This window comes from Oncorhynchus kisutch, linkage group LG30 (genome assembly GCF_002021735.2).
Source record: "Oncorhynchus kisutch isolate 150728-3 linkage group LG30, Okis_V2, whole genome shotgun sequence".
Classification (NCBI taxonomy): Eukaryota; Metazoa; Chordata; class Actinopteri; order Salmoniformes; family Salmonidae; genus Oncorhynchus; species Oncorhynchus kisutch.
Window position 1 is genome coordinate 27,403,565 of NC_034203.2, and position 13,259 is coordinate 27,416,823.

The 13,259-nt window shown below is 41.5% G+C and overlaps 1 protein-coding gene across 13 annotated transcripts in view; it reads right to left on the minus strand.

Moving 5' to 3' along the window:
* The window catches only part of LOC109875133 (adhesion G protein-coupled receptor L2), a 127,340-nt gene that overhangs the window by 76,138 nt on the left and 37,943 nt on the right, over nt 1-13,259 (minus strand). For all 13 annotated transcript variants that reach the window (XR_004206370.1, XR_004206369.1, XM_020467348.2 and 10 more), the window contains exon 3: nt 12-225. Coding sequence is in view for 11 of the 13 variants with exons in the window: in XM_020467348.2 (XP_020322937.1) it covers nt 12-225 (214 nt within the window). In the remaining 2 variants the exon portion in view is untranslated. The remainder of the gene's footprint in view (nt 1-11; nt 226-13,259) is intronic.

Consider the following 13,259-nt stretch of genomic DNA (forward strand, 5'->3'; position numbering starts at 1 on the left):
TTGACTCTTACCTTTGTGATATGATCTTGTAGGCATCGGGGAGGTAGCAGTTGATGTTCTCCATCTGGAACGGGTCGGCGTCGCAGATCTTGTTGTCCGTGCGGCCGTAGTTGGCCGTCTCGATCATGATGACATCAGCACCGGGGCAGCGGAGATCAATGGCGTAGCCCTCGCAAGAGAGCTCTCTTCTGACCAGGCCAAACGGCAGAGCGGCACGACTGAATCCTGGGAGAGAGGAAGGATGGGAGGGATGGAGGGAGCGAGAGAAAGAAATTAGGACATTAGTACAAAAAATATAATTACCAATTTCTCTACGGTCTCGTTTTCTGGCAAAGATATCACATCAAAGTCGTAGGATATCTGAAGTTATATAGTCATCGTATAAAAGTCAATGTAACAACCCAGGGAACAAATTCAAATACACCTAAACACAAACCTATAAATACACTAAATCCCTCTCTCACTTCCTCCTCCAGGACCATAGTTCAACTAAGTTTGAATGGTTTGTTTCGACAATGGGGCACAAGCTCCCTCATTAGATTTTTGGTTTATGTGTTCTGTTTTTCTATGAGTAAAGCAACAGGCAAAAAAGAGCCTGAATCTACCAGCAGTAACATGGAGTGTAATTTAATCCATTTTACAGTGCCAACGATCGAAGAGGGGACTGTTTGGAGTCCACAGAGGAGAAAGAATCTATACATGGAGCTCAGCAAATGTGAACACCAGCCAAGTAGTGGTGCTTTGGGGAAAATTTACTATTTAGCTAAATGGTTGCACCCCCCATCAACAAATTATATTGAAAGGGATTTTCACCCTTGCTTTTTTACCTAAAAACAATAAAACCTCAAGCCAAAATACCTTGAAAGTACAACTAGATATATTTAGAACAAGAAAAGAGAAAATCAAAAAAGAAAAAAGGTCATCAACAATGAAATCTAGGGATGCACAATATATCGGTAAGCATATTGGAATCGGCCGATATTAGCTAAACATGCCAGCATCGGCCTGATATCTAGTTTAACGGCAAAAACTGGTGTCAAAGCTGACGTGCATACCTATATAACGTAGGTAGATGACGTAATGACGGCACAAAAAAATATTGCGCTACACGTGCAACACAGCATTCCTAACCGAAGTACAATGTCTGCTGTGTGAATCGAGCAGTCATTTGAAAGAGTAAGAACATTTCAGCGAGACAACTCAAAGGCGAAATCCATTAATCCCAAGATAATAGAATTCATTGCTCTTGACAATCAACCGTCTCTGTCGTGGATGATGTTGGCTTTCGCAGACTGGTCGAGCCCCGGTACACACTACCGGAGTTACACAGTAATGTTGAAACTCACATCCATGAGCTACTTGCAATGAGCGTCACTGCTATTAGCTTCACGACTGATATTTGGACAAGCGATGTCAGCCCCATGACCATTATGAGTCTGACGCACAGTGGGTCCATGAGGATTTCCTACTGAGGAAAGCTGAATTACATGCTCAAGAATGTGCTTGTTCTCATACCGCTGCTACCATTTCAATGGCATTTGAGAACATGTTTGAAACTGAATCACTTAGGTTGGAGTGATTAAAACTAGTTTTTCAACCACTCCACTAATTTCTTGTTAACAAACTATAGTTTTGACAAGACAGTTAGGAACATCTACTTTGTGCATGACACAAGTCATTTTTACAACAATTGTTTACATGCAGATTATTTCACTAATAATTCCCTGTGTCACAATTCCAGTGGGTCAGAAGTTTACAAACACTAAGTTGACTGTGCCTTTAAACAGCTTGGAAAATTTCTGAAAATGTCATGGCTTTAGAAGCTTCTAATAGGCTAATTGACATCATTTGAGTCAATTGGAGGTGTACCTGTGGGATGTATTTCAAGGCCTACCTTCAAACTCAGTGCCTCTTTGCTTTGACATCATGGGAATATCAAAGGAAATCAGCCAAGACCGCAGAAAAAAAATTACAGGCCTCCACAAGTCTGGTTCATCCTTGGGAGCAATTTCCAAATGCCTGAAGGTACCATGTTCATCGGTACAAACAATAGTAAGCAAGTATAAAGACCATGGGACCACGCAGCCGCCATACCGCTCAGGAAGGAGACGCGTTCTATCTCCAAGAGATGAACGTACTTTGGTGCGATAAGTGAAAATCAATCCCAGAACAACAGCAAAGGACTTTGTGAAGATGCTGGAGGAAACAGGTACAATAGTATCTATATCCACAGTAAAACGAGTCCTATATCGACATAACCTGAAAGGCCGCTCAGCAAGCAAGAAGTGCTCCAAAGCCACCATAAAAAGGCCAGACTGCGGTTTGCAACTGCACATGGGGACAAATATCGTACTTTGTCCTCTGGTCTGATGAAACAAAACTAGAAATGTTTGGCCATAATGACCATTGTGAAGCACGGAGGTGGCAGCATCATGTTGTGGGGGTGCTTTGCTGCAGGAGGGACTGGTGCACTTCACAAAATAAATGACATCATGAAGAAGGAAAATTGAATATATTGATATATTGAAGCAACATCTCAAGACATCAGTCGTGAAGTTAAAGCTTGGTCGCAAATGGGTCTTCCAAATGGACAATGACCCCAAGCAAACTTCCAAGTTGTGGCAAAATAGCTTAAGGACAACAAAGTCAAGGTATTGGTGTGGGTATCACAAAGCCCTGACCTCAAAATGTGTGGGCAGAACTGAAAAAGCGAGCAAGGAGGCCTACAAACCTGACTCAGTTACACCAGCTCTGTCAGGAGGAATGGGCCAAAATTCACCCAACTTATTTTGGGAAGCTTGTGGAAGGCTACCCAAAACATTTGACCCAACTTAAACAATTTAAAGGCAATACTACCAAATACTAATTGAGTGTATGTAAACTTCTGACCCACTGGGAATGTGAATAAATAAATAAAAGCTGAAATAAATCCTTCTCTCTACTATTATTCTGACATTTCACATTCTTAAAATAAAGTGGTGATCCCAACTGACCTAAGACAGGGAATGTTTACTAGGATTAAACGTCAGTAATTGTGAAAAACTGAGTTTAAATGTATTTGGCTAACGTGTATGTAAACTTCCGACTTCAACTGTGCGTAATGGCAACAAAATAATTTTTTGATCTGTGGGTGTGTTTCAACTATTTAACTGCACTAGAATGCTTACAAAGGCTGCTAAGATTTGAAATATCGGTTATTGGTATCATTTTGTTTTTTTTGGCAAAGAAAATATCAGATACCAGGCAAAAATCTCATATCGGTGCATCCCTAATGAAAACCATTAATTATGTATTCAAACGTTGAAGTATATACTGTCACAGGTTGCAGTTTATTTGGAGGCAATCACAAAGAAAAGTCCTCAAGGTCCAGAAATGCATCTGGTGTTCCACTAAAGAACTAAGTTTGAAGCAGTAGCACTGCGTGAACTGTCAATAATCACTGTTGTCCATGGCAACAGTGTGCCTCCCCAAGTGGCCAACTGCCATTTGTGTTTTCTGCCACTGCACTACTCTCCTAATTAGTCTCTCCATTCAGCATGTTACCTTCTCAGCACTCACATTGGCTCCTTGGCATTGTCATGTAATAACACAAACCACCCCAGGTTCGCTTGCACACGCCTGCTAATTGCACACACACTTTTGACACCCAGGGCCTGACGCAATTAGCAATTGTTTGAACGAATGGCTCAAAGTTGAAGTGATTTCGGCTTGAAATTCTAACTACCCTGAGACACCGACCTTGGCTCAAACTTCTGTCTGTCTGCTTGTCATAATCTAGCCTGTAGTGGTGCCTTGCCTTGTTTTATTATAATGGTATTCTGTGTCGGTCCACAAATGTCACAGACAAACGCTGACGAGTGTCGAGCAAGGTTTGAATACAAACTTGGATATAAAGCACCTGTAAGCCACGAAGTTGGAGTTGGAGGCACCAACCAGCTCTCAATAAGAAAATACCTTATGTATTAACCACTTTACAAAATAATGCTATGGATTTTCATACAAGACTACTTCAGAGATACACACACACACACAGTCAACATTTTGGGGTAACTTAGAAAGTGTAGACATTGCTAATGTTGTAAATGTTGACTATTATAGCTGGAAAGGGCTGATTTTTCATGGAATATCTACATAGGCGTGCAGAGGCCCATTATCAGCAACCATCACTCCCAATGGCACGTTGTGTTATCTAATCCAATTTGATCATTTTAAAAGGCTAATTGATCATTAGAAAACCCTTTTGCAATTATGTTAGAGCACAGCTGAAAACTGTGGAGCTGATTAAAGAAGCAATAAAACTGGCCTTCTTTAGACTAGTTGATTATCTGGAGCATCAGCATGTTTGATTACAGGCTCAAAATGGCCAGAAACAAAGACCTTCATTCTGAAACTCGTCAGTCTATTCTTGTTCTGAGAAATGAAGGCTATTCCATGCGAGAAATTGAAAAGAAACTGAAGATCTCGTACAACACTGTGTACTACTCCTTTCACAGAACAGCTCAAACGGGCTCTAACCAGAATAGAAAGAGTGAGAAGCCCAGGTGAACAACTGAGCAAGAGGAAAAGTACATTAGTGACTAGTTTGAGAAACAGACGCCTCACAAGTCCTCAACTGGCAGCTTCATTAAATAGTACCCGCAAAACTCCAGTCTCAACGTCAACAGTGAAGAGGCGACCCCCGGGATGCTGGCCTTCTAGGCAGAGTTGCAAAGAAAAAGCCATGGGGTATTGTTTGTAGATTGATGAAGAAAGCTTTTAATTTCATCAATTTTAGAATTTCAGAATCACAGTAACAAACTGTGGAAAAAGTCAAGGGGTCTGAGTACTTTACAAATGCACTGTATATCAGTGCCTTCAAAAAGTCTTGTTACCCCTGGACTTATTCAACATTTTGTTGTGTTACAGCCAGAATTAAAAATTAATTAAATATATACAGTACCAGTCAAAAGTTTGGACACACCGACTCATTCAATAATTAATTTTTTTTACTATTTTCTACATTGTATAATAATAGTGAAGAAATCAAAACTATGAAATAACACATATGGAATCATATACTAACCAAAAAAAGTGTTAAATCAAATATATATTTTATATTTGAGACTCTTCCAAGAAGCCACCCTTTGCCTGGATGACAGCTTCACACACTCTTGGAATTCTCTCAACCAGCTTCATGAGGTAGTCACCTGGAATGCATTTCAATTAACAGGTGTGCAGTGTTAAAAGCTCATTTGTGGAATTTCTTTCCTTCTTAATACGTTTGAGACAATCAGTTGTGTTGTGACCAGGCAGGGGTGGAAGATGGTATTTTACCAATAAGGCTAAGTACATATTATGGCAAGAACAGGCCAAATAAGCAAATATAAAATCGATAGTCCACTACTTTAAGACATGAAGGTCAGTCAATTCGGAAAATTTATATTAATTACTTTGAAAGTTTCAAGTCAAGTGCTATGAAACAGGCTCTCATGAGGACCGCCACAGGAAACAAAGACCCAAGTTCATTAGAGTCTCAGAAATTGTAGCAAAAGAGTTCAAGTAACAGACACACCTCAACATCAACTGTTCAGGAGACTAAGAATCAGGCCTTCATGGTCCAATTTATGCAAAGAAACCACTACTAAAGGACACCAATAATAAGAAGAGACTTGCTTGGGCCAAGAAACACAAGCAATGCCATTAGACCGGTGGAAATCTGTCCTTTTGTCTGATGAGTCCAAATGTGATATTTATGGTTCCAACCGCCGTGTCTTTGTGAGACGCAGAGTAGGTGAACGGATGATCTCCACATGTGTGGTTCCCACTGTGAAGCATGGAGGAGGAGGTGTGATGGTGGTTTGCTGGTGACACTGTCAGTGATGTATTTATAATTCAAGGCACACTTAACCAGCATGGCTACCACAGTATTCTGTCATCCCAGCTGGTTTGCGCTTAGTGGGACTCTCATTTGTTTTTCTACAGGACAATGACCCAACACACCTTCAGGCTGTGTAAGGGCTATTTGACCAAGGAGAGTGATGAAGTGCTGCATCAGATGACCTGGCCCCAATTGAGATGGTTTGGGATGAGTTGAACCGCAGAGTGAAGGAAAAGAAGCCAACAAGAGCTCAGCATATGTGGGAACAACTGTTGGAAAAGCATTCCAGGGAAGCTGGTTGAGAGAATGCCAAGAGTGTGCAAAGCTGTCATCAAGGCAACGGGTGGCTACTTTGAAGAAACTCAAATATAAAATATATTTTGATTTGTTTTACACTTTTTTGGTTACTACATGATTCCATGTGTGTTATATCCTCGTTTTGATGTCTTCAAAATCTTTCTACAATGTACAAAATAGTAAAAAATAAATAAAAACCTTTAAGTAGGTGTGTCCAAACTTTTGACTGGTACTGTATGTGCCATTGAGGGTTGTATGTTCATTTCATCTAGTCCAACTAACTGCAACAACCACTGTAATTATCCATATACCCTTTATTTCACGAGAAACCTGTCCAGAATAGGGAATGATGAAACACAGACCGTGCGGCTTCAACTTTACCGCAAAGACTAATGAACAGGTTCCGCGGCCATTCCTCATGGAGGGAGTGACAGCTTTATCACACTGGCTACAGAAAGCAGACATAAATAATGCATTTCATGGGGTTTTAGAGTTTCTCAATGGAGAAACCCTCCTTTGAGCAGACTGTAGCTAGCTATCCCCTTCACTGTATTTCCCCTCCCTTCCCTTCTGTCCACCAGCTTGCTATAGGCTATCTATCCGCGCACTATATGGTCTGATAACACACAGCTGCTATCAATTGAGGCCTAGCAATTGATTAAGCCTGGGGCTCGCTTGCCTCCTCCTCCTCCCCGGTACTGTATAGATACATCTGGTCATAGGGCAACAATATATCAATTAAGGGAGAGTATCTTCACTGTCAGGCAGCCCACGAGGACAAATTGTGGTGTCTCCTGGCTCTCTTCACTCTTCAGATAGCATGGATCTCATTAATGACCATCTTACTTCCTGGTAATTGGACACGTATCATGACAAATCTTTCCCAAAACGTAATATTTTGAGAAAATAATTTTGTTTTCCTAAAGGGGGAAATAATGGAATAAAAACATTATTTGCTTCCGTTTGAGAACTGCACATCATGTTCCCTCAATCATCATTAGATCCAAGCGTTCGCAATACAATTAAGTGAACAGTTGGGGAACAGTTGTACTTTACAACGTAGCCATTTTTAGGAACATCACTCTTATTAAAAGTACAAATGAGGCAGAGAGGTTTACACAGGGGGGAGGGAAAAAAATGGTGTGCATGATGGGTTGGGGAAGTGTGAAAGGCTTTTTATCTCATGGCTCCATGTAGCTTTGTTTGACTGCTCTGCTACAACTTTGCAGTGGTAGGAAAATAACTGCCACAGGACACAAGCACGTTGGGCAGCCAGCTGCAGTTCACAACAGTTCAGAAGACGGGAGGGAAAATCGATAGCACATTCTCTGTGTGTAAAAAAGAACGAAGCAAGTCTACCTCCCTCTTTATTGGTCCTTCAGACTAACATTAAATCCTCCTACGGCTGCATCCAACAGGCCAGTAAATCCAGCCAATAATATATTTTATACAACGGGTGGGTCTAATCCTGGATGCTGACTGGTTAAAACCGCATTCCAGCCAGTGTCTATTCCACAAGTACCACTGGCTAAATCTACGATGTTAAAATGCCTATTTACTGTTCCATCTCACTGCTCAATCCACTGTCTCATCAACCCAGCCAGGTCATTTAGAAACTTGATCTTCACTATAAAAAGCATAGACATTATTTCACATTTATTTTAGACTAGCATTTGATTTAACAGCGGAAATTTGTATAAACCTTGCTGTCGGTCTCTGACATTTGTAAAACTGCTTCAATGTTGAAATCCTGCTGTCCCATAGTATTTTCTCCCCAATTTCAAGGTATCCAATTGGTAGTTACAGTCTTGTCTACTTGCTGCGACTCCCGTACGGACTCGGGAGAGGCAAAGGTCGAGAGCCGCGCATCCTCCGAAATACAACTCAACCAAGCAGCACTGCTTCTTGACACAATGCCCACTTAACCCGGAAGCCAGCCGCATCAATGTGTCGGAGGAAACACCGTACACCTGGCGACCGTGTCAGCATGCACTGCACCCGGCCCGCCACAGGAGTCGCTAGTGCATGATGGGAAAAGGACATCCCTGCCGGCCAAACCCTCCCCCAAGTCGGACGACACTGGGCCAATTGTGCGCCGCCTCATGGGTCTCCAGGTTGCTGCCGACTGTGACAGAGCCTGGACTCGAACCCAGAATCTAGTGGCACAGCTAGCACTGTGACGCAGTGCTATAGACCACTGCGTCACTTGGGAGGACGTCCCATAATAATGAACGTGTCGAGACAGACCGGCAGCTCTTCTCAGCCAGTCGAAATCACGAATCAGCTGGCATAATGTTTTTGGATATATACAAAGAAATGTCAGTAGAAAACAGGCCAAACTAAATGAAATGCAGCAAGTTTGCTGTCTTCAGTTTGAAGTGATTGTGTTACCGGTGTTGTTGGCTAGCTCCTCTGAACAGCAGTGTCATGACAAGAGAGAGCACATTTTCTATGCCAGGCGAAATCATGCATCATTAGCTCATTGCTATGGATGTATCCAAATAAAATGTCACTAGAAAACAGCTTAAACAAACTCAAATGCAGATACTTTGCTGTTATTCTGGCTGCAATGTTTGACCTGATGAAGTTAGCTGTGGTTGGCTAGCTAGCAAGCAAGGAATAAGAATGTTGCCAGCCAGTATGGCAATGGAACATTTAGAAACCAACGACTGGGTCACATACATAGATACAGAACAAAAAGACTTAGCAGACTTAGCGACTGGGTCGCGTCCATGGTAACCAAACCGATAGAACGAACAACCAGCCGGCTTGGGTAGCAACCTTTGACTTGTGTCGGGACTATATCTCGTGGAAGGATGAAACAGTATGAATAAATTCATAAAATATATTTTTTTGTGAAAATATGTCAATCATTATTTGAATATGTTGGTAACATATTGTATAGATTTGCAGTGGTTGCCATGGAGATTCCATTGGGCATTCTATATTTAAGCGATAATGGCCTAGAAGCCGGTGTTTGGAGGACATATTGCCACGGTTTACCGGCCCTAGACGAACAACACCCATGCCATTATATACTCCAAACACCGGCTTCTCTGGCATTATCACATAAATATAGAATGCTCAATCGAATCACCATGGCAACCATTGTGCAAGTCTACTCTGTCCCATAATTGACACAACGCCTTATCAAGCATTCTGGTCAGTGACTGACTGACTGACTTGGGAGGGGGGGGTAGGCTTTTCAGATTCCTCCCCCTGACCAGCCAACGGTAAGCCTGCTATTGAGCTTCTGAGCACTGAGCAGCCAGGCGGGGCCAATACTGGCTCACAATGTGTTGCATTCTGAGAGTGTGGAGTCCCTCTTCTCTTCAGTCCGCACCCTATAACTCAATGGCAACAATCCCTTCCATAATACAGATTTTGTTTTCTATCAACACCCTTGAAATTGTAAGTGGCACTGAGGCTCAGACGGGTGGTGCAGAATACAGGCCCAGTCTGTGGCGCGCTGCCATCGTCTTCATGCTTTTAAAACCCAGAGAATAAAAGAGAGGGAAAAAAAATCTACAGAATTGGGGTTTTGGCCAACTGGGGGGCAGTTTAGAGCAGCAGACATGACACACAGTACACAGTCATGTTTAGCCCCTTATCCTAACCCCTTAATTTCTTAGCATTGTTTTGTCCTTTAAAAGGCCTATCCAATACAACCTTAGAACCTCTGATGTTAAGTCCCCTACTTAGAGGACTTTAAGCGATTCTGGACTTGTTACGGCTGACATTTTAGTTTACAAAGCGTTGTGAACTTCGCAGGATCCAGTGCCTTAATGCCGACTTATGCTTGATACGGCAATGCGGTCTGGAGGTTCCGTATGGAAAGTGTGATGCAATGCAGAGCCTCCGGAGGCTTGTAGAGGCCAAATCAACATCTGTACGGTAATACCGTGTGCCTCCCAAACTCTTTAACAATGCGGAGGGCTCCATATACAGTTGAAGTCAGAAGTTTACATACACCTTAGCCAAATAGATTTAAACTCAGTTTCACAATTCCTGACATTTAATCCTAGTAAACATTCCCTGTCTTAGGTCAGTTAGGATCACCACTTTATTTTAAGAATATGAAATGTCAGAATAATAGTAGAGAGAATGATTTATTTCAGCTTTTATTTCTTTCATCACATTCCCAGTGGGTCAGAAGTTTACATACACTCAATTAGTATTTGGCAGTATTGCCTTTAAACTGTTTAACTTGGGTCAAACGTTTTGGGTAGCCTTCCACACTAAGTTGGGTGAATTTTGGCCCATTCTTCCTGACAGAGCTGGTGTAACTGAGTCAAGTTTGTGGGCCTCCTTGCTCGCATAAGCTTTTTCAGTTCTGCCCACAAATGTTCTATGGGAATGAGGTCAGGGCTTTGTGATGGCCACTCCAATACCTTGACTGTGTTGTCCTTAAGCCATTTTGCCACAACTTTGGAAGTATGCTTGGGGTCATTGTCCATTTGGAAGACCCATTTGCGACCAAGCTTTAACTTCACGACTGATGTCTTGAGATGTTGCTTCAATATATCCACAATTTTCCTCCTCATAATGTATTTTGTGAAGTGCACTAGTCCCTCCTGCAGCAAAGCACCCCCACAACAAGACACTGCCACCCCCGTGCTTCACGTTTGGGATGGTGTCCTTCGGCTTGCAAGCCTCCCTCTTTTTCCTCCAAACATAACGATGAACAGTTCTATTTTTGTTTCATCAGACCAGAGGACATTTCTCCAAAAAGTATGATCTTTGTTCCCATGTGTAGTTGCAAACCGTAGTCTGGCTTTATGGCGGTTTTGGAGCAGTGGCTTCTTCCTTGCTGAGCTGCCTTTCAGGTCGATATACGACTTGTTTTACTGTGGATATAGTTACGTTTGTACCCGTTTCCTCCAGCATCTTCACAAGGTCCTTTGCTGTTGTTCTGGGATTGATTTGTACTTTTCGCACCAAAGGACGTTCATCTCTTGGAGACCGAACGCGTCTCCTTCCTGAGCGGTATGACGGCTGCGTTGTCCCATGATGTTTATACTTGCGTGCTATAGTTTGTAAAGATGAACGTAGTACCTTCAGGCATTTGGAAATTGCTCCCAAGGATGAACCAGACTTGTGGAGGTCTACAATTTTTTTTCTGAAGTCTTGGCTGATTTAATTTGATTTTCCCATGATGCAAGCAAAGAGGCACTGAGTTTGAAGGTAGGCCTTGTAATACATCCACAGGTACATCTCCAATTGACTCAAATGATGTCAATTAGCCTATCAGAAGCCTCCAAAGCCATGACATAATTTTCTGGAATTTCCCAAGCTGTTTAAAAAAGGCACAGTCAACTTAGTGTATGTACATTTCTGACCCACCGGAATTGTGATACAGTGAATTATAAGTGAAATAAATCGGTCTGTAAACAATTGTTGGAAAAATGTAGGTGTCCTAACCGACTTGCCAAAACTAGTTTTAACAAGAAATGTGTGGAGTGGTTGAAAAATGAGTTTTATTAACTCCAACCTCAGTGTATGTAAACTTCGACTTCAACTGTAGCTCCACATTGACATGATTGGTTGACGGTAGGTGGGGGCCGTACGTCCTGTATAAAAACAAATTCACTTCCTTGATAACTTCCTTCACACCTGCTTTGTGAAGTGCAAGGAGTATAAATGCCCTGACTTCTGCAGAGGCTGCATCGCCGTATATACTGTACGGCCAACGGAGACGCCGCATTGACCATCAAATCATTTTGTTTATAGTGCCAGTAAGCCCCATTTGTCTGTTTCCCGCTACCACTGTCAGCGGAGCTGACTTGAAGTGTCAGGTTGCATACTCAACATTTGCATAGAGAGTGACACGTCACATTTTCTGGCCTATCCAGACAAAGAATCTAATTGCTCTCCCTCTGAGCAACTGAGCCCAGAAACGGCATATTAAAGGGGCCAGTCCAGCGATTTCAGCAATCATGGTCTGATCTCACTGTGATATTCTCTGCCAAAATTAGTGCTCTCAACATGAAAACACAAAATTCTAAAATCAATGTGTGCATAAAGCTAGTTATAATGAGTCTAAAGACATTTGAATGGTGTCTCTGCGTCACTCAGAGGAGGCTTGGCAGATAATGCTCTGTCGTCAGTTATATAAAATGGGGCCAAATTTGTTCTGTCACTAAATATGAGCATATTTATTTTACAGTTATACAGTGAAATCTTACAGTAAGTCATTTATCATTTGATTGTTACTATATTTAAAGCTTTTCATTTTAAGCCCTATTCTTAATTTTAAGCTCTATTCTTGTACTTTTGTTGAATAGGATTTTTATAATATTTGTACTACTTCAGAAAGTATTCATATGCATGGATTTATTCCACATTGTCTTGTTACAGCCTGAATTCAAAATTGATTATAGATTTTTTTTCTCACCCATCTACACAAAATACCCCATAATGACAATGAAAACATGTTTTTAGAAATATTAGCAAATTTATTGAAAATTAAATATATAATTTACATAAGTATTCACACCCCTGAGTGCATTCTTTTTAGAAGCACCTTTGGCAGCGATTATAGCGGTTGAGCCTTTTTCGGTATGTCTAAGAGCTTTGCACACATGGATTGTACAGTATTTGCATATTCTTTTTGTAATTCTTCAAGCTCTGTCAAGTTGTTTGTTGATCATTGCTAAACAGCCATTTCCAAGTCTTGACATTATCAAACTGATTTTAGTCATAACTAACTAGGCCACTCAGGAACATTCAATGTCATCTTGGTAAGCAACTCCAGTGTATATTTGACCTTGTTATTGTCCTGCTGAAAGGTGAACTTGTCTCCCAGTGTCCTCTAGGATTTTGCCTGTGCTTAGCTCTATTCCGTTTCTTTTAATCCTAAAAAAACTCCATAGTACTTGCCGATGACAAGCATACCCATATCATGATGCAGCCACCACCATTCTTGAAAATATGAAGAATGGTACTCAATGATGTGTTGGATTTGACCCAAACATAACACTTTGAATTCAGGACAAAGTTAATTTCATCAACAAAAAAATCAGTTTGACTTTAGTGCCTTATTGCAAACAGGATGGATGTTATGGAATATTATTTATTCTGAACAGGCTTCCTTCTTTTCACTCAT